At 41.6% G+C, this 22,045-nt stretch overlaps 1 protein-coding gene across 8 annotated transcripts in view; it reads left to right on the forward strand.

Annotated features, from left to right (window-relative positions):
- slmapa (sarcolemma associated protein a) overlaps positions 1-22,045 on the forward strand; it is a 90,272-nt gene that overhangs the window by 57,099 nt on the left and 11,128 nt on the right. For 3 of the 8 annotated variants that reach the window (XM_074698841.1, XM_074698776.1, XM_074698983.1), the window contains 18 exons: positions 723-794; positions 911-1,051; positions 1,146-1,283; positions 1,393-1,561; positions 3,947-3,997; positions 6,392-6,538; positions 10,364-10,429; positions 13,143-13,202; positions 13,335-13,409; positions 16,324-16,404; positions 16,664-16,723; positions 16,840-16,965; positions 17,092-17,166; positions 17,263-17,363; positions 18,996-19,200; positions 19,294-19,411; positions 20,286-20,457; positions 20,631-20,765. In XM_074698841.1, coding sequence (XP_074554942.1) covers positions 723-794; positions 911-1,051; positions 1,146-1,283; positions 1,393-1,561; positions 3,947-3,997; positions 6,392-6,538; positions 10,364-10,429; positions 13,143-13,202; positions 13,335-13,409; positions 16,324-16,404; positions 16,664-16,723; positions 16,840-16,965; positions 17,092-17,166; positions 17,263-17,363; positions 18,996-19,200; positions 19,294-19,411; positions 20,286-20,457; positions 20,631-20,765 — 1,992 coding nt within the window. The remainder of the gene's footprint in view (positions 1-722; positions 795-910; positions 1,052-1,145; positions 1,284-1,392; positions 1,562-3,946; positions 3,998-6,391; positions 6,539-10,363; positions 10,430-13,142; positions 13,203-13,334; positions 13,410-16,323; positions 16,405-16,663; positions 16,724-16,839; positions 16,966-17,091; positions 17,167-17,262; positions 17,364-18,995; positions 19,201-19,293; positions 19,412-20,285; positions 20,458-20,630; positions 20,766-22,045) is intronic. The other 5 variants (XM_074699310.1, XM_074699065.1, XM_074699230.1 and 2 more) reach the window with 3 other exon arrangements.

Consider the following 22,045-nt stretch of genomic DNA (forward strand, 5'->3'; position numbering starts at 1 on the left):
TTTGATCCAAAAAACAGACAAAACGTGCTTTTTTTGATCGCGTTCATCATCCTCAGTTGGAGCGTGAGCTGCCTGAACTTTTCTGACTTGCAGCGTCTCGCTATGTCTCTGTCATCTCACATCTTCTCCTCATATCCATGCTGAGCTCTCATCCAAAGAGCACTCTGCTCTCACCCACAGTAGTTTACGAGCAGGATTTTGATTGACAAGCTCTGCCAGACTCCGCCTCCCCCTGCTGAAAAACATAATTTCCTACAGACGCAGTATTGATTAGTCATGCTCTACAATTTTGTAATATCCTAGAATTCAGATTTTTTATTTGGGGACCTTAAGCAGATATGAGACTAAGATGCGATTCATTAGAATAATTAATTACAAATCCTGTAATTAATTCGATTAATTTTTTTAATCGCCTGACAGGACTAATCAGAACAAGAACTGTGACATCTTTCTTAAAGTCAGTGTGATGTTTCTTGAATGCAGTCAGTTTCTTGTCAAGTTTTGCCTAACTTTAAATTTTACATTCAGAGTTTTGTGTCCCTCTTTTTGCAGAAGCAATAAATATACATTGGTTTAATGCAAATGTACCGTTATACATCTAAAACGTCTTTTGATGTCACTTCGATCACGCTCTCTGTCATTTGCTCCCACGTTTCTCTCTGAACATCTCCTGTCTTCTTCTCTGTTCATGTATCAGTAAACTGAGTGTGTTTCTCCTCCAGGCTCTGATCGATGAAGACCGTCTGCTCTCCAGACTGGAGGTGATGGGCAGCCAGCTACAGGCGTACTCTAAGGTAACACACACACACACACACACACACTTTCTCTCCTCCTGTGATGGATGAAACAAACTTTTCTGCAGGAAATGAATAAAACTTCTAACCTTGTCTCCCATCCTCTCCTCCAACAGTCCCAGACGGAGGAAGGGATCCGTAAGGAGCTCTTGGCTCTACAGGAAGACAAACACAACTATGAGACGACGGCGAAGGAGTCTCTGAGGAGAGTCCTGCAGGAGAAGATCGAGGTGGTCAGGAAGCTGTCGGAGGTGGAGGTAAGACGTTTGTTCCTTGTCACTGTATGAAAACAAGTTTTAAAGCAGCGAGCTGGTGAAGCCTGAATGATTTATGGTTTGATTTCTCCTGCAGCGCTCCCTCAGTAACACAGAGGATGAGTGCACTCACCTGAAGGAGATGTCAGAGAGAGGCCAGGAGGAGCTGAGGGAGCTCGCCAACAAGTACAATGCTGCTGTCAACGAGATCAAAGAGCTCACAGACAAAATAAAGGTACGGCACAGACGCTGGGTTTCTCCTTTTCTCTCTCTTTGCTTCGTGATCTCCCTCCTCCTGACCTTATTCTGAGTTTAATCGCTGCCTCCTCCTCTTCCTCCTCTAGGCAGCTGAAGGCCGGCAGGAGGAGCTGACCCAGCGGGGGGCGGCGGAGAAGAGGGAGTTGGAGCTGCGGATCGAGGAGATGGAGGAGAAGGAGCAGGTTCTCCAGGCTCGCATCGAAGCTCTGCAGGCCGACAACGACTTCACCAACGAGAGGCTCGCCGCCCTGCAGGGTACGACCACACGAACACGTGTTCACACGCTGGGGATGTAACCTTACCCTCCACTCAGATTCACAATGCTGGGTTTACAAAATGATTCTTATCAGGGTGTGAGTGACCCAGTTTGTTTAAAGAGATGCTGTTTTTCCCTCTTTCACTGCTTCACGCTTTGGTTACTTTGCTGTGACACATACACGAGGAGCACACAGAGATTGTCCTCCACTTCATTGGTAGCAGATGGCGATCTCAGGCAAATAAAAAAGCTGAAACTGTTGGCAGATATCCTTTGTGGAGCTGCCCAGATTTCATCCATGTGTGGGAAACTCTGGCAGAGCTTTCGTAACTGCAAAGCCTTCACCTGCTGCCACCATGACTGCCACAGAGGACGCTAAAGACGCGCTCGCTGTCTGTTATTTTGATGGACTTGAAATGTTAGAACTCATCATTTTCGCCAAACGATGGGGAGATGCAGTCTTCTCTCAAACTTGGTGAAGAGCCACTTTAAGGAATATTGGGGAAGCTGGAATTTGTCAAGGATAAAGACTCCATTTCCCATGAGTACTAGCATCCATTGTTGTGAGGATGTGACTCACGACTTTTCTTTATTTAAGAAAAAAATTCCCAAGGATGCAGAAGCATTTAGAAATCACCAATTTTGTTTCTGATAATCCAATTTTTATTTGTGAAGTTTTTATTTGTTTTGATGAACAGCAGTAAGATGATGAAGTGAGACTTCTTTAAAGGACTTTTATGTGAAACCATCTATAAGGGGGCATAAAATCCCTAATACTGTTGGGTTTTTTTTTTCAGTTTTTAGCCTTTGGTCCCCAAAATACCGATATTATTTCAAGATTTCCTTGGTTCAGAAACAGCCATTTGAAAATAATACTGTCAATCCAACCTAATAGTAATTTAGCAGTGGAAAAAAGAGAACTTGTGTCATGTTTCCTCTTAGGCTAGCAAACTCATGACTGCAGAATGATGATATGTGTGTTTCCTGCAGACTGCATTTTTCACAAACAACCAGTCTTGTTTACAAAACCCCCAAGAACTTCTCCTGTTTTTTTCTGGGTCTACATAGTGAGGAAGAGTGAGTGATTCACACAGATCTGGCTTCATGCGTTGTTCTGCTCTATGCCCTCTGCAAACATTTGGACCCTGTTTACACAGAAACGTTTTATCCCAAAAAATGCAGCGAGAAAATCTGCGTTTACAACGGAACGCTGTGAGACTGAAAACCCTGTAGTAAGCATGCCAGGCCTGTAGGTGGTGCTATAACTGTCTTGTCCAGAAGCGCTTTTGGTCGATTTCCACTGAAGAAGAGTTGGGCCGATTATCTGGTGTGTTGGGTGAATGCTAAGGGGCTGTTTACACAAACGTTTTGTTGTGTTTCAGCCTCGCATTTTCACAGAAACCATTGCCGTGTAAACACTAAGCCGGAGTTTTCAGTGGAAACGCTGACGTCAAACTCCGCTTCACACAAGTGCACAACAGGGCAACAGTACCGTTGTTACAATCATGGTGATCTACCGTGTTGAGCTTGTGCTGCTGAATCTGCTGAATCTGTGACTGTCTTCAACAAAATGAGCATCTGTTGCTCCACTTCTGCTCTTAGCATTCACCGCTGCTCCAGATGATCGTCCCAACTCTACTTCAGTGGAGATCTACCAAAAGCTGCTTCTGGACAAGACAGTTATAGTGCCACCTACAGGCCTGGCATGCTTACCACGGTGTTTTCATTCCCTCTGCATTTCCGTCCTCGTTACAGAAAAAAAATCCACTCTGGAGGCCGTTTTCAAAAGTTTGCGTTTTAGGTCGGCTAAAACGCTCACATACTTTTACATTTCATCTTAAAACTGTTGTCTTATAAACGGCCCCTTGGTGAGTTTCACTCAGTGAGAGGGAAACTAGTCCAGGGCTGAACCGCGTCCTGACAGCGCTGTGAGAGAATGGATGAGCAGTCTTTCAAGATCACAAATGGAATCAAAATTTTCTGCCATCAAAATCTGAAAATGTGAATCTAATGTGACGTCTGACCTTGATTCAGCTACAGAAGTCGTAGACGGTGAAAGAGGAGAAGTTAAAGGAAGACAGCGCTCATAACTGTGTAGAGTGGTATTGTTGCATCCCTGGTACACTGCCCTGACACACACACACACACACACACACACACACACACACACTCACTCACTCACTCACTCACTCACTAACTTGTAATAAGCTCCTCCCCTTCACTCTGCATGTCACACCCTCAAACTCCCTGTTCACACCAAAGTAACCAAAGCAACCATTGGCCAGGTCAGAACATGTCTTTGACCAATGAGGTGGCTCCGCTGGGACTTCCTTTCAGTCAACGCTTCTCTCTGCTGTTGTTGTTGTTGTTGTTGTTGTTTACAGTGCGGTTAGAACAGCTACAAGAGAAAAGCATAAAAGAGAACAACAGCCTGGGTGAGTCTAACCTCTCTGCTCCGCTCTGGGACGCTCGTCCTTTCTCCTCAGCCGTCGCCATTCCTCTCTTTTCTGTCTCGCTGCTAACTTCACCTCCTCATCCTGTACTAACGATGCACGACAACTTCCTGCATGATGACCTCCTGCATGACGATTTCCTGCATGGCGTCCACACGACTTGTGTTGCTCGCTGCTCTCTGTGTCCATCTGTCTGTCACAGTGGAAGTCTGGCTCTTCTTCTTCTTCTTCTGTTCACGTCTTGTGTGTGGTCGCTGCATTTCCAGCCTTCAGGGTTCCTCTGGTAATGTGAGGAGACGTCTGACTTTGATTTATCTCAGTTAATTTTTCTATTTACTGTAGAATCCAGAGGAAATTAGTTCTCTTTATGTTTTCTCTGTAACACAATCAGTTTCAAGAGTTTCCTGAAATAATCTGAGGAACATCAACACAATCAAACAGATCGTTACTGCGCACAAATCATTAGTCTGCACAGATACTGGAATATAGATCTGATAATCTGTTTCACTTCTGGATTGTTTTACATTACACTTTCAACAAACAAGGTTAAAAAAGTAAACAGGAGAAGATCTAGAGTTTCTCTAAAGCCCTGTTTTCACCAAGCAGTCGAGTTTGAATCGTCTCAGTACAGCACGCATTTTTTTACTTAAACCAGGACAGGTCCCCAGATTACCGACCCGTACCGTCCCACTTTGTGGTTCCCTTCTGTTGGGTTGCCAGACCATAGACTTTATAATTACTGGATGTAGTCTCCCTGACGTCACCCGTCTGTTTCTGAGACAAATTTTTGAAGCAGATCGGCAATCCAGGCAATAATAGGAGTGATGTGAGCTCCGAGTTCAGATATAGGGCGCTCGTCAGTCACGTGACCTGAGCTGTGCCTCTGATTGGGCAAACTCGCAATTTTAATATCTTCTAAACTGCTGAGTTATAAAAAAAAAAATCCCCCCCTCATACAGTGTGTGCTGGTAATTGAATTAGCGACTCAGACAAGAGACTTTTTCGAACCAGGCTGCAAATAGGTTAATTTCTACTGTGAAAACAGTTTTTTTTGGCTTGGTGTGTTTGTGACTTCCAGTACATCTGGAGTCAGCCTCAAGCAAACACTGGAGAAACAGCAGATTTTAGCACGGTCATGGTCTCAAATTCTTAGACCAGAGGTTGTCGCTCGTGCCAGACATACTGATCAAACCTCAGAAGGTGGAGGTAGAAACACTGCAGTCCATTGATTGGTGGAAAGAATTGCCACTTCCTGTGCAGCAGTGGTAAAAAAGAACGACCCAGAACACTGCTGTGTTAAACTCTCGAGTCAACTTCCTGAAAAGAACTTTCTATTTGTTTGGAAAATGAACAACACGAACAGCGTACAACTGCTGTCACTGTGTACACTGTGTTGCTCTGCTATTATGTAGCTGTCACAGCTATCAACATCTGGCTTACATGCCACCAACCAAGAAAGGCACGTTTGGTTGTGGAAACACAAACAGGATCAGGTTTTATCGATCCGACCCGTACCAAGTTGTACTGGTCCGTAACGGACTGCTTGGTGGAAACAGGGCTTGAGTTGATGCGTTTTCAGTTTAAAGACAGCACAAAATAAAACTTGTAATAAGACACAAAACAAGCACATTCACAGGACATCTGCAAAGAGAGAAGAGGTATTACTTTGTCCACAGGGGGCGCTAAAAATGACACAAACAGAAAGTTCACAGGAGCTTTGAGAGAACTCCGATGATAAAAATACTAAAAAATATTGATACTTTTTATTAATAAAGCACTTCTCAAAATACTCAGACCCTTTACGGACCAGAGAGACACACTTTAAAAGAGACATCAAAGATAAAACTCTGAGGTTGGAATATCAACAGCTTAGATAATTTAGTAAAACGTGAAAGTTTCGTAAGTTAAAGTTCAGAGTGAGGAAGTTTTCTCAGTCAGATTATTTCATGTGACTCTGAGTCTCGGTCTCTGTCTCTGAGTCTTGGATGGAGAGGATGTTTTGTGTGGAGGTGTCAGGCGGGACTTGGTGGCTCTCTGTGGAGGCTGATCTGGGGATTCTGGGTAATCTGGGTTGTTTCCGTGGTTGCCGACTGTCCACTGCCTTGTTTTTTCTTCTTCTGGGGAAAAAGAGCTGTTGGTCACTGATTGACTCCTGGTGATTTGAATGAAACACTGATGATGATGATGATGATGATGATGATGAATGCTGGAGGTGACTGTCTCACTGCTCACTCAGCACCAAACGCACACACACGCACACACTCACACACACACACACACTGAAGGGACCTGCCGTCATCCGGACTCTGTTCTCATGTTTGGCTGCTCAAGTCTCCACAAATCGGTGTACACATGTCTGATCTGGTCACATGACAGATGTCGACATAATCTCCCACGGACCGCTAGAGGAGGCTGTGGAGGACAAAGAGAGCCCGCAGACACCTGAGAGCCAGGAGGAAGACGAGGATGAGGAGGACACAGACACCGATGATGGTGCAGTTGGTCCAGATGAAGATGCTGATGGTAGTTAGTCTCATTATTCTAACTTAGTTAACGCTCTGTTTGTTTTGAGGAATGAGTTACTCTTCAGCTTTTACACCTGATTAAAAAACTTAATCGAAGACAAAATGAAGGATTTAGAAACCTGATTGAGAGTTGATCGAAATATTTGATTGATTTTTCCAGTTTCATTCATTCTTAATTTGCGGCTGATTTTTCATCCTCATAACTTTTCCTTTAATCATAAAATCAGCTCTTGATTTACATATGTTGTCAATTTGTCTTTGTAACTAATATGATATTAGATTCCTGGCTGAATTAGCCTGAAAGAAATCAATGTTATTCCTCTTATCTGGAGTGGCTGCAGCAGATTAGTGTGGGGGTGATGGATGTGTCAAGTTTCTGTTGAATCTAGACATGCGCCTCAGTTTCTGCAGGCACTTTTAGAGTATGGAAAGTTCAGGAAAAGTTCAGGAAATAAAAGTATAAAATAATATCAATCCTTTATTTCTTTTAGAGAGCAGTTTGCAAAGAAAAATCTTGATGTTGGTTGATTTTGTGATATATTTTTAGGCATGTCTTCATGTATTTAGAGACTGAAACCGAGCTCTGAGGTTGTCACGTGAATTTAAAGCTTTTTTTTTTACCCCAAAAAGACTGATGTCCAGTAGGGATTGACTGCTTATCAGCGCTGATATTGAACATTTTGAGGCATATCAACATCTGCCTTTATTCTTTATTCAGCCTCTGAAGATATACTTGATTTCAGACTGCTATTTTGGCTCTAATACAGCTGTGCCTCTCTGTCTCTAGCATCGTCCCACCCACAGCACCATCTGACTGGTGACATGCAGAGACAGTTTTTTGGAAAACTTGAATTTCTGTAGAAAATTTCAGGGAGCTATTCTTTTTTTTGAAGTTTGATTTAACTTTATGAGTCAGCTGCTGAGTCTGGGATCTGTTTAATAAACATATGCTTCAAGGCGTGAAACAAAGTTAAGTGTTGGGGTTGATATTATCCCAAATTTTGATGCCAATATTTTCACTTTTATTGTAAATGAATATTGGCCCCAAATCAGAGTTATCAGCTTCCTTGATCACTGATAATCAGTATTGGTATCGGCCCTGAAAAAACATATCGGTCTGTTTCTAATGTCCAGGGATTGGACATCAATGAGCTTAAAATCTGAAGGGAGGAGGCATCTGTTTCCAACTCTGAGGAGACCCAGTCTTAAGCCCAGTTTCCACCAAGCAGTTCAGTTCAGATCAGTATGGTTTGGTACGGGTTGGCTTGGTTAAGCTTGGTCCTGTTTGCGTTTCCACAGCCAACTGTACCCCCCCTTGTGGTAGGCGGTGTGTAAGCCGGATGCCGACAGCTGAATCAGTAACATAATAGCGTGACGCTGTAGCAGTGTGACACGGCTTACCCCGCTAATAAATCCAACGAAGAAGAAAATGCGGCACAGTAAACAAAGAGCACAGATGAAGACATGCAGCATTTCGTCCTCTCTGTGATTAGCATGTAGCTCTTTGATACAAAGAACAATCAAGCTTTGTTTCAGAGAAGACTGTGTGCCACACAGAGAAATGTAGCCCCCGTTGTGTGATATGTGACGATTCTTCCGACCAATCAACGGTCTGCAGTGTTGTTGCTCCACCTTCCGAAATCAGATCGGTTCAGTTTGGCACCCTATGGAAGGGTCCCAAAAAGTGGGACAGCTCGTCTCGGTTATTTAGGGATCTGTCCTGGGATAAGTCAGTGGAAACGGTGTAAAATGTGTGCCGTGCTGAGACAAACAGAACTGAACCGCTTTAGGCTCTGTTCATGTGTATGTGGATTTTATTCGAAAACAGTTTTTTCAGAATTTTGCTTTCCTGTCCCCCCGTATTACTGAGTTACTGGAAACTGAGTTTTTTAAACATTTCTTTTAAGGTGGAGATTAAAAAAACTCTGTTTTGTCCGTATTCATTGGTTCAGAAGTTTGCTGATGACATTGACTTGGGGGTTGAAAATTGTTGTACCTGTGTTTTGTGCATACACTGGGTTGTTGGACTTAAGGTTTATATCTAAAGTACCTCTACTTTATTGTTTTACTGTGGTGGATGGATGTATGGATGCAGCTTTTGAATCTGAATATAATTTTTTGATCACAATTTGTTTCTCTTTCTGCAAATGTAGCACTAAAGTTGAGCTTTTGGTTAAGTCTTAGTTTGTTCAACCCCTTCAGATTTCTGTCTTTAGCCTCTTCCATGCATGAACTCCTAAAATTTACTGAATTATTTGAGGAGAGCAAAACTCTTATACTTTGAGGAAACTTTCGTTCACACATGCCTCTCCGAGCTCAGATTTTGTGTCAGGTGAGCTTATACAAAGATGTTCCCACAACACAAACACAATGTTCTCACTTTGACTTGCTCCAACGAGTGGATTTTTTTATCGGTAAAGTTCCAGAAAAAGTCTGGAAAAGTTTGGGTGACACATGCAAAAACTCAGAGATGTGGAGCATGTGTGAAAGCAGCTGACGTGTGTGTGTCTGTGGATTGGCTCCAAACAGCTGGTGCGTCTCAGGACTTGAAGGAAACTTCTTTTTGAAGTTGAAATGTAAAATTCTGGTGTTTGCGTTAACACATGCAGCTCTCATGGATCATGTAGGATATTTGTCTGATCTGTGTTTGAGTTTGTTCTCTGTGGACTGAACGTTGGAATAATGAAGCTGGAGTTATTCATGTTGTTGTGTTTGAACTGTTGAGCTGGTCAGCTCCACGTTTAGCTGTCTGTCTGCTGTCCACCTGTCCTCTTCCTGTCTGTTTTTACCGTGCTGTGGTTTGTCTCCAGGCCTGCTCTGTGTGTCTGAACCAGAACCTGCCATGTGTGGCTTTGACTTCTGCTCGTTTGCTCAAACATCTGTTTGTTTGTGTAGTTTTCAGTCTTTCTGTAACCCAGTGTTCCCGTCATGCTTTCTTCCTGCTTGAATCTGTTTCTCAGTCATGGCGTCTGTCTTTAGCTCTTGATTTCATCTCCTCTAACACAAGTTTTTATATGAAAATCAGATTCTGGGTTCAGCCAAATTGAAGACATGAAGTCGTGATGAATGAAGACGTTTGGTTCTGCTTATTAACTCCACAATCTGACTCCTTTTCCTCTACTTATTCACAAAGTTGCCAAAAACATTTTTTTATTTTACCTTTTTTTATCTCAAAACTCTTCAAGAGTAGCAGTTTGAAGCCTCAGTGCGATGAATATCAGGGGCTAACAGATTATCAGCCTTGGCCGGTTGGCTGTCTGTAACAGGAAACTGTCGCTGGTTAACGCCTGTCTGTCATCTTTAAGATTTAATTTTTGATTACAGTTAAAGAAATCGTACGTTTTGAGAAGCTTTTTCATGTTTTTTAAGGTGTATATCGGTTACAAATATCTGTAAACTCTAAATAATCACTATCATCCTTAATAAAACAACACAAGTCGAATCCTAACTATTACTATTCTGCTTTGCATGAATGAATAGCAAATTTTGAGGCCTCAACATGTTGCTAAACTCACCAAACTTTCCATCAAATGTAGCCTTTGCATAGAATTTAATATTCAATTGGCGTCATGTAAATACCAGCTCCATAGCGCCCCCTAGAGCTTTAAAAAAGCAGCGCCTCTAGCTTCTGAAATCAACCAATGTGCATGAAAATTATTTTTTGCAAATTCATCTTTTTCATCCTTTGCTTTAACATCATCCAATCAGATCTTTGTGGCTTTGATAAGCAGAATCAATCGATCGATCGATCGCTAAATTTTGGAGTTTCACACACTTCTCACAATCCTCTTTGAGTAACGTCAGTGCTCTGTGTTTCTGTCAGACAACTGTCATGTAAACAACAGCGGAGGAGACTCGACTAGAATCCAACAGTTGATTGAGTGTCCGCGTGAGTACAAACGTCCTGCTGCAGCCTCTGCACACACACTCTCACACACTCACACACACTCTTACACTCTCACACTGAAACATTGGAGCAGAAATACCTAAAACGTGACATATTGAATCAAAGTGACCTTTATTTTTATTAAGATTAATGACTCTTCGTGTTAAAAACAGTGAAATAAGTGAACGACCTAAATTCTGTGGTATGAAAAATCTTCATAAATGACATTTTTATCATTTCATTCATCATTCTGAACAAGTATTGGCACCCAGGTGAGAATCTGCCTCCAAATATCAACAATCAACACTTAAAACATCTTCAGAGGATCCTCCTTTGATGGAGCATGGATACAAGAGTTGAAAACCTAATTAATGTTGAATTAAAGAGGGGGTACTCTGTTTTCCCAAATATTTTAAACATGGATATGAAGTAAGAAAGTTGGATGTTTATACTCATCATTCAAGGGGCTGGCCTCAAATACAAAGGTCTGCTCATAGCTCTACATCCAACAGGCCTCCAGAGGGCTGGCCAATCAGAGTGAAGGGGGTTTGTGGAGTGGGGAGCCTTAAAGAGACAGCTGCTAAAGTAAAGTGTTTTAGACAGAGGCTGAAATAAGAGTTTGTGAAACACAGGGGATTGAAAAAAAGAGATTAATTGAGCTGGAACTCATGTAAAGATACTACGGGGGCACCAGAGGGAGCAGCAGGAGGAGGGAGACCAGAGACACAGGGAATACCATTCCCTGACGTAATAGAATAAAGACTAATAAACCAAAAATACAAATAACCCCTCTTAAGGAAAATTAAACTTAAAATGATGTATGTCCTCACCTATTAAATTGTTTTTCCCTCAAGTGGAGGGCAAAGAAAGAGTTCAAGATACTGCTTTTATTCATTTTAAAGGGATATTACAACTGATTTCTATTTGAAGAGTCCGTCTCTTGCAGATACATACAACAGTGGACTCTTCATGACATTACACTTTTTTTCTGCACAATGTTAAGTGCTTCTACAGCTGAGGTTTTATCAGCTTGTTTGATTTCTGTAAGCTCATATGGATTTTTTTATACAAAGTGCACCAACAAAACCTCAAAAAAACAACTATATAAAAACATTGAAAGCTTGAAAACGAGAAATGAAAAACAACATGGTAGTCCAAAGATGTATCAAAACAACTTTACCAGTCATTTTTATAGGTATTAGTTGGGAGCAGCTTGTACATTAAGACATAAATAAACACCAGGAGGTTCAAACTGTGGTTAATAATAGAATAGAATTGAATAGAATAGACTTTATTGCCATTGCACAAAGCAACTAGATTTTGCTGTGCTGTCCTGAATGCAAAGAACAATAAAATAAATAAACATAACAACAATAAAATAAAAACAAGTACAACAATACATACGTATTAAGGCATTCATACATGTTAAATGAAATGTTTAAAACATAAAGCATAAAAATGTTGACCATCGAATAGTTGAACGTAGTCCCATATTGCACTGCTTAAAGAGGAGTAATGCATACGAGATGAAATGGTCTGAATAAATAAAGACGATTCCCTCTGAGATTTCAGCCTCAGCGCCCTCTTGTGGCGCCTATCATGTGGAAAATTCTCATTCAGGCTCTCCAGAGTTGACACATCATGGAGAAATCACTAGATCTCACAGATCAGCAGTTTTCATGTGAAAGTGAATGAATCAAAAAAAGGAAAGAAAAAAAAAAAAAAACAAAGAAAAAAAAAAGAGAAAAAAAGAGAAAAAAAGGGAAAAAACGAAAAAGGAAAAAAAGATAAGAAAAAAAAGAAAGTGAATGAATCAGGATGAACTTGGTTGTTTGACTCAGAGTAATCTTTCGAAGTGATTAAAGTGAACTGGTCCTTTAAACAAACAGATGTTTGTGAAGTTAGTTTGAACGTAATCGTCTGTTTCTGTCCTCGAGTTGATCTGATGCTCTGATAATCTGAGCCGTTTGTTTTGGTCGTGAACTTTTTGTTTGTCTGGTTTGTGTCTTCCACCTTTGAACCATCGCTTCCTTTTTCTCCTGAAGCGTTTTTTATTCATCGCATGCTGCCTCTGCAGTTTCTCACAGGATGAGTTTACCCACCTCCTGCTTTGGTTCCTGCTGCACACGTCCTTCACCTTCAGCTCTTTCTTTTCCTCTGGTCCTTTTGTTTGGATGTTAAAGGCTCACTGCGCTCATCCTGGATGCTCTCATGCTAACCGAACATCAGCTGATGTTGGAACGTGATCACGTCTTTTGTATCAGCTCCAAATCATGTTGGAGTTGGATGTAGTTGCAGCTGGAGACGTGAAGGTTGATTCTGTGAAAGTTAATGGAAGTATTTTGAGAAATCAAACACTGAAGGTCCTGAAAGTTTCCTGATTATATTTCTTTTTCGTTCTAATGTAAAACGTACAGTCTCTTTTTTCTGTGGTTTTTAACAGAAGATAAACTTTCCGCCTTGATTTAAACAAAACAAAAGAAAACCTGTTGATTCTTTTCATTTGTCCTTTTTGGTCAAGTCGAGCACTAACTCTCGTATCTAGAAAAAGTTGGAGTCTTTGACTGAAAAGCTGCTGTTTGTTGCTCTAACAGGGTGTTATGACGTCTTGTTGGACAGATTTTTATTGATTCAAGTTGAAGTTTCTGTGTTTTCTTTTAAGTTTTCTTCAGGCTTCATTCACTGATGTCCTCCGTTTCTCTTCTTCTCTCTGCAGCCGTCAAACAGCTGAAAGAAAGCGTCAGTTCTTCGATCCACAAACTGGCAAACTTTGACGGTGAGAGCTCAACTTAAACTCATCTACTCATTATTAAAATGAAGCCAAACATGATCAGAGTTCATCTTTTGGTTTCTGTCATCACACTCTGTGTTAGAAATGGAAACTGAGCTCTTTCCTCTGTGTCTGTAGAAGTGATGGATGCTCACCTGGAGAACAACCAGCTGGGTGAAGACGACATCCTGGCCAGTCCTGATCGACTCAAAGGTAGAGGACGAGTTTTCACGCTGTAGAAAGTTTCTGTCCAGGCTGAACAGATTTATTTTCAGAGGATGTGCTGTCTTAAATGTAGCTTCTGACGCTAAACGTGTGAAAATAACTTTTCCTGTCATGAGAAAGAGTAAATCTTTTGAAGTCTTGCATTTTAAGCTGATGAATAAATATCACAACTCCTAGAAGTAGATTGTTGATTTAACAGCCAAACATTAAGTTAGCTGGTATTTGATGGTTTTCACTGGTTTCATGTGCGGTGGTTTAGCACAAAGAGATCACTGACAAGAATATCCTGTGGGAAAAATTACAAATGAATTACCCCTACTGGTATTTTTACCCGTAGATATATGAGGAAAAGTAATCAGAGATTCACCAAATTCTTTTTACTTTCAACCAAACGCTGCATCGCATTTACAAGTCAGCGTAACAGCTCAAAAAAAGCAGGACCCGAGCTTTGCTGGGATGCTAAGTTTGAAACAAACAGGAAAACAATTCTCCTTTACTTAAGAAGACGCGTAGCAGATCTTTAAGATCTGTCGGAGAACTTAACTTGAAGAAACTGAAATCTTATCAAGTGTTTTTGTCGTATTTTCATTAGAAAATGTCTTTTTAGACTTATTGGCCCTTAAATATCAAATGTGCGTATGCCTAAAAAATGGGTGTACGCTCCTTTCCACGCACAGATCGACATTTATCAATCTGAATGTGGGCGTCGTTTCATGTCAGTGGTGAGCAGGGTGCGGCGAGGAAAATCTGTCTGTGGAGGAGAATTATTAGATCATACGAGCACAAAACATTTTCAGAAACAAAAGCTGATGTTCTTAGATTAATATTTAGATCCTTAAATTGGATATGACACCAAGAATGTTTCTAACATTTTACTCTTCTTCCGCCAATCTATAAAATACTTTGCTATGAGAGAGCGATAAAAATAAAAATAGAGATGCTGTTATCAGTTTTAAATACACTCTCATGTCCATGATAAAGTCTCTCCAGAGAACATTCAGACGACGCTGGATCAAACTTTCAGCCTGGATTTTTTTAAGGAAGCTGTTTGTTACAGGATTAACTGTGAAGATGATTATTTCACTCCTCGTAATATTATCATATAAACATGAACTGTGTGTGAAAAAGTGACTATTTCGTAACAAAAATACGTTTATTTACATGTGACCATGACCTCTGTGCTCGTCTCATGGTATAAATAATCATAAACTCCGGTCTACCCGTGCGTAACACGATCCACACACTTCAGCTCCACTCCCTCCTCAGTCTGTGACAGGTTCAGGCTGGAGTCTGCAGCTTCTTTCAGAGCTCAAACACATCTTTAAAAGACAACTTTACACGTTTCTGGACCTGAACAGAAACAATTAATAATATTGTGGCTTCTAACAGTCAGACATCACGGAGGAATTAATCACCATATAAACGAAGGCTGTGTTAATTAAATGTTTAAAACTCTGCTGTATTTTAGTTTGTCATATCCATACTGCTGAATCACTGCAGTGATTCCCTTGCAGAAAAGTTTTATTTTCTGATTCGCTCTGACGCCACTTTTCCGGCTACCAAACATCACGGTGTCGTTTCCTCTTTACCTCTGTTGCTATGGCGTTGCCGATCCGCTGCACGGGGAAGTTTCCAGTAATACGTCCCTCCATGTCGTAACCTCCGTGGGTTCGGCCAGCTGAATCTTGAATATTTAGAGGCGTGTTGTGTAAATTACGATTGTTTTCAGCCGCCACATTTATCAACAGCTGATCAGGCGTACGCCGTGATTGGCCCTGGTACGCACGTTTCATAAATCACACGTTAACGTTGCTGTAAACTGATTTTTACACCCAGATCTGCACCAATTCCCACACAAGATTCATAAATGAGGGCCAATATGAGCCACATTCACCTGACCAGTCCAGAAAAATGTCTTATTTGAAATTATTTCAAGTTATTTAGAGACAAATATGAGGTCTGAATTGCTGTAACAAGTTAAAAAAATCTGCCAATGGAACAAGAGCAAAGTGTCTTGTATTCAGACATTTTTCTAGTTTTAAGCTGCTTTTGGAGCAAATTCCTCTTGACAATTTTTAATTTACTTGAAATTATACAAAAACACTTGACAAGATTTCAGTTTTTTGCAGTGAGCGAACACAATATCAATCCACAAATGGATCAGGATGACGTCCCAAGTGTCGTCTTTCTTTGGGAAACATTAGCAGTACATCACTAACTGCAAAATCTCCACCTGCTGCTGCTTTTTCTGCACACGTCTGTTTAGCTTAAGATGTAGGAGATGTGATAAAGTCAGTGTATAATGACTCTCATCAACTCAATGATTTTGGTCAATGATGTTTTTAACATCCCCATTATGAAGTCAGTTTAATCGGAAACTGTTTCCCTAACAGAGATTTCAGTTTGGTTCAGAAAAGTTTGACAAAAAATCAAATACCTTTTGAGAGATTTGAGCTCTTAGAGAGTTTCACTGACTGAATTTTTGTGAGGTAAAATCACAAAAGCCAAAACTGCTGACAAAGAGGCTGGGTAGCTTTTTTTTTTTTTTAACCCCGACCTTTGACCCCTGCCTTTGTTGTTTTTTCAGACCTGAATGTCTGTTTGGATCCTCTGTGGACTCACTAAACGCTGGCTTTTACGTTCAGACGACTTTATCGTGTCCACATGTAGATTTAATGAAAACACACCCTTTCACTTAAAGAGTGTGAAAATCTCCAAACTCTTAAATCTGTGTTTCTGTTTCACCGTCTGACCCTCGCTGTGCCTCACACACACTAATCCAGTCCATGCACCGACCATTGGTGGGAGTGTTTCTGTGTGCAAATATGCTTTTGAGTCTTTCACACCCGTTCTGAGAGCCCCTCACCAACCTGTGTGTGTGTGTGTGTGTGTGTGTTTGCAGGGAATCAGATGGATGCCAAAGAGTCCGACATGTCAGACACGCTGAGTCCGAGCAAAGACCGCAGCAGTGACGACACCTCAGGTCGGTCAAACTCACACACTGACATCTGTCCGTTACTGAGGATTGTTTTTCATTCAGTTCAGTGATTTTTGTAAAGTTTTTATTTACTTTTCTCAACTTTTAAAACCTTCCTTTGAGAAAGTGTTGAACTGTTTTATCATTTGTTTCATGTTTATCATCCAAACTGTGATTAATTTAAACAAAAAGTCAACTTCTGGGATCAGATTAACAGATGTAGACTCAGTAAAATCTCTAATTTAAATTTGTTTCTGTGTTTTAGACGGAAACATGGACGACCAGGAGTTGAATGAACCACAGAACAGAGTAGCTCTGCTCAAAGGTAACCTGAAGTTCACCCAGCTGTCCACCAGAGGGAGCTGTTTACTTACATTCCTGATTATAAGTGCTTTAAAAGCCAGAGTGTAATGAGTGTAATGTGTGTGTGTGTGTGTGTAGCTGAGTTGCATCGGGCCGGTCTGGAGCCTGGAGACACGGAGCAGGTCATCCACCATCTCCACAGAGAGCTCCTGGAGGCCCAGGACTTGGCCAACACGGGCAAGCAGAGATGTCTGGAGCTACAAGGTAACAGCCGCCCAGTCCTGTCCCAGTTAAACCAGTTAAACCACTAAATAAGAGCTCTGTGGGTCTGACACATCATGTGTCTGAATCTTTAAGATCACTTCTCTGATTCTGTTTCTGTGTTTGTAGCTCTGCTGGAGGACGAGAGGAGGAGTAACACCCAGCAGACTGAGGAGTCCACCAAACAGATCCAGTACCTGCAGAGTAAGACCACAGGATCACTCAGACCAGGACACACGCTCAGTACTCACACGCACACGTCTTAATAAACCTCACTTTGTGTTTTTTGTGTGTTTGTAGCTCAGCTCGGGAAGCTGCAGGCCGACATGGAGGCGCTGAGGGAGCAGAGGGAGAGCACCATCTGCACCACCAGAGAGGAGCTCTACTCCGCCCAGGAGGAGGTAACACCTCTGACTGTGACCCCCTGACTCCTCACAGCTCCTTCTGACTTTATAATCCTCCTCTTGACTCTTTGACTCCTCACACATCTTCTGTTTTCCCCTTCACCTCCTCTTTCCTCTGACACTGTCTTCCTCTCCTCTGTCTCCACCTCTCCACTCTCCCTCTAACTCTTTCTGACTCTTTGTAACCCTTTGTGTCTTTCTGACTCTTTCTACATCTTTATGAGTCTTTCTGACTCTCTCTGACTCTTTCTACATCGTTATGAGTCTTTCTGACTCTTTCTGAATCCTTCTAACTATTTGAGATTCTTTCTAACTCTCTCTGACTCCTAACTCTTTCTGACTCCTTCTATCTCTTTCCAACTTTTTATGACTCTCTCTCTGACTCCTTCTGACCCTTTCTAACTCACTCTGACACTTTCTGACTCATTGTGTCCTTCTGATTCTTCTGACTCTTTCTGATTGTTTCTGACTTTTTCTAACTCTTTTTGATTCTTTCTGACTTTTTGATTCTTTCTGAGTCTTTCTGAGTCTTTCTGAGTTTTTCTGACCCTCTCTGACTCCTAAGTCTTTCTGACTCATTCTGTCCCTTTCCAACTCTTTATGACTCTTTGTAACCCTTTGTGTCTTTCTGACTCTTTCTGAATCCTTCTAGTTTTTCTTTCTGACTCTCTCTGACTACTAACCCTTTCTGACTCCTATCTCTTTTCAACTCTTTATGACTCTTTCTGACTCTTTCTGAATATTTGTGAGTCTTTTGAACTCTCTGATCCTCTCTGACTCTTAACTCTTTCTGACTCTTTCTTTTGCTGTCAAACTTTTTATGACTCTCTTTGACTCATTCTGACACTTTCTAACTCTCTATAACTTTCTGACTCTCTGTGTCCTTCTGACTGTTCTGACTCTTTCTGACTCTTTTTGATTTTTTCTGACTCTTTGTGTCTTGCTGAGTCTTTCTGGTTCTTTCTGAGTCCTTCTGATCCGCTCTGACTCCTAACTCTTTCTGACTCCTTCTATCTCTTTCCAACTTTTTATGACTCTCTCTGACACTTTCTGACACTTCCTGACACTTTTTGACACTTTTTTGACACTTTTTGACTCTTTCTGAGTCTTTCAGACTTTTTCTCACACTATCTGACTCTTTCTTAATCTTTTTGACGCTCTCTGACTTCTGTCTTTTCTGACTCTTTCTGACTCTTTCTGACCCTGTCTGACACTGTATTCATTCTGACTCTTTCTGACTCTTTCTGACTCTTTATGGCTCTTTCTCACTTTTTGGGATTCTCTCTAACATTTCCTGACTCTCTTCTCCTCCCGGCTCTTTCTGAATCCTTGTTTGTGTTCCTGTCCTTAACTTGTCTGAGTTCACCATGTCTCTTGGACTTCCTTGTTTGCCTTTGTCTCTTAATTTTTTGTCTTTACTTCCTTTTGTTTTCTCACTTTCTCCCCTCCTATCTCTCAGCTGATTCTTCCTAGCTTCCTTTCCTCTCCTGTGACTCCTTTGCCTCATGTTTTCTTCTCCCTTCCTATAAAACAAAGCAGATTCCTTCACTCAGAGACAGAAACTCACTCTCAGTTTCGTTATATTTAAAGGAAGTCATTTAACCTCACTGATGATGTTTCTCCTGCCAGATCATCGTCCTGAGGCACGCCATGGAGGCAGCCACATCGGAGCGCGAGCGAGAGATCGCCGCCCTGCAGGCCGACCTGGGCAGCGTGCGCTCCGAGCTGGAGCACTGGAGGAACACGGCCGCCAAGTACGAGGAGGAGATCCGCCGGCTGCAGGAGGCCTTCACACAGCAGCAGCAGCAGCAGAGCACGGCCAGCCAGCTGCAGGGTGAGTCCACGCAGACCAGATCAAGTTTTATCACCCAGAAACAACTCCTAACATACGATTAATAACTCTTTACCTCTCCTTTCTCCCTTTCAGCTGATTGTACGTCACTGCAGGAGCGGTGTGTGTGTTTGCAGCGGGACTGTGACAACCTGAGAGAGGAACGCAAAACTCTCACAGAGAAACTGCTCCGCCTGGAGACTGAGCTCAGCAGGTACACACACGTTTTACATTAGAAATACATGAAGACTCTGTTTTTAAGACTGGACTCTGGCTGGAAACCTTCGAATCAGATCATGCCTCTCCTCTTCACCTCCTCCTGTCTGTTTCTGCTCTCTTTAACTGACCCTTAAAGGCGCATAATGCTCATAAAAACATCACTAAAGACAAGAGAAGATATGAAAGCTGTAACACCGATATGTGCGGCGTTTCTTTAAACGGTTTAAACGCACTCCTGGGTTTGATTCAGAGCCGAGTAGGCAGCCAGAAAAAGAAAGACCTCAGGTGTTGAATTTACTGGACCTTAAAGATTTTGTGGCAGCCGTGATCGAGTTCATTAATCCAGACTCAGGACGGCTGACAGCAGCTTCACCAAGTCCTCCAGTCCTGACAGATCCAGGGTCTGGATTCAGCACTAACAGAGGAGCAGGAGGCGAGAGGGAGCGGGGGAAACGTGGCGTCCAGCTGATTCAGAGCGAACAGGAGGAGGAGGCGACGTCTGACTGACACCTGAGGCGTCAGCAGAGAAAACATCTTTTCAAGCTCAGCAGGATTTTATCTCTGTCTCAGCTTTCTGTCCGCGCTTTTTAACGAAGAGCAGCTCCTCCAATCAGGGTCCATCACACCTGAGTCTGCAGACGTCAGCTCGTCACCAGGATCGTCTGACTCTCTGCGTCTGCGTTAGATTACGTCGTTTTAATAACTCTGCTTTTCTTTGGTCCGGTTACTGAGGAGGTTTCTCCTGCTGTGTGATCTCTGTGAATATTTCACCTTCGACTTTCTGTCAGAGAAAGTTTTAAAGCAGCTGTAACCATGGAAACAAATGCGTTGTTTACGTTTCAGTGACATGTTTTTATGTGTGTGTGCAGCTCCAGGGAGCAGAGTCAGGTCCTCAGCAGCAGTCTGGAGTCCCTTGAGAAGAGGGAGGGGGTTCTGCAGGACAAACTGGGTTCTCTGGAGAACCGACACCTGCAGGACGAGAGCCGGCTGAAGAGCCAGCTGGACCAGGCCCAGGCCCACACACACACGCTGCAGAAAGAGGTACACACACACACACACACACACGCGCACAACTTTAACTTTCAACTCTTTTTTTTCTGATTCTGACGAGCTGGAAGCTGAATATGATTTATGAACAGTTAACGTGTGTGTGTGTGTGTGTGTGTGTGTGTGTGTGTGTGTGTGTGTGTGTGTGTGTGTGTGTTTTGGTGCAGTATGAAGACACACAGTCCCAGCTGCTGGATCTCCGTCAGCGCTACGAGCGAACAGAGAAGGAGAAACTGAACATCCACCAGGAGCTGGAGCAGTGCAGGAACAACCTGAAGCTGCTGCAGGATAAGACCAGTTCTGTGAGTACTCACACACACACGCACACACACACACACACACTTCCTCAATCAGACCAAAGACTAAATGAAGTGTGTGTTAAAACATTTTCTCCACAGTTTTCTCCTGATTGTTTATTTTTCTTCCTGAAGACTAAAAACAGGAGGAGCTCCAGATTTGATTCATAGATTTGTCCCTCCACAGCCACCGTCCTCGTCTCTGACTCTGGAAACCAAAGCTCTGAACACTTTTAATCTTAAATCAAAGTTAAATTCTCCTCTCGTGTGTCGATGGATGAACACTGGTTTAAAAACTTTAACACTGTTGATCGTCCAATCAGGAAATGCTTGTCATCTTTAGAGGCGGAGCAGCCTCACCCTCTCTCCTCCCTTCTTCACCTCCTCTCTTCTCTCCCACCTCTCTGGCTCCTCCTCCTCCTCGTCCTTTTCAGTGTTTTGATTCTCCTGAGCTTTTTATGTCCTGATCTAGATAACAAAGAGTGAATCAAGAGTTTCTTTATAAGAATAATCTGTTTTCATTTCAACTTTTGGTTTAATCTCAGTTTTATCCTTTTGTTTGAGACTACTCTCCTCAGGTAAAGAACAGATCTGTGAACACACAAACCCACTCCAGCAGACATCTAAAGCCCCCCCAAAAGATTTTTTTTTCATTTAAGAAGTTCTACTCTTTATTTAGATACACTCAAACAAATTTAAAGAGGATATCTGTTGAATTTTGAATAAAAGATAAATGAAGCTTGTACTTTTTTATTAACAACATAAATAGTTTAAATATGAAATAAATATGATTTTCTTCACGGAAAAAAAAGGATTCCTCCAAAAGGCAAAGGCAATATCGATGTGGGACGTCTGTAAATGTGACACGTTGAAGTCAGAGCTGATAAATGTTGCACAGAATTGATCATCCTGGATAGGATGGATAACTAGATAATAACTTCACCTTAACAATAGAGAAAAAAATAAATAAATAAAATAAAAAAAACTAAACATAGTTAATATCTAGTGAATAATTATCAAGATGTTTTTGGTTTATAAAATTGAACAAGTGACGTCTTATTATTTATTTATTTTACTTTTCATAAATTTTCAAATATTTTTTTTTAAATAGGAAATTTTGTACTGTCGTAACTTGAATAAATTTGCAAAATTTATTTGAACAAGTTGAATTTTTTTTCCAACAATTTGTAAGTAAAAATAATGTGCACAAATTTGCCGAAATTCCCCAAATTCGAAATTTCATCAATTTTTCTAGTTTCATAAATTTGCACGCAAATTAAAATACA

The sequence above is a fragment of the Halichoeres trimaculatus genome, unplaced genomic scaffold (genome assembly GCF_033239565.1).
Source record: "Halichoeres trimaculatus isolate MK-OKI-2021-1 unplaced genomic scaffold, fHalTri1.1 fHalTri1_scaffold_1, whole genome shotgun sequence".
Lineage (NCBI taxonomy): Eukaryota > Metazoa > Chordata > Actinopteri > Labriformes > Labridae > Halichoeres > Halichoeres trimaculatus.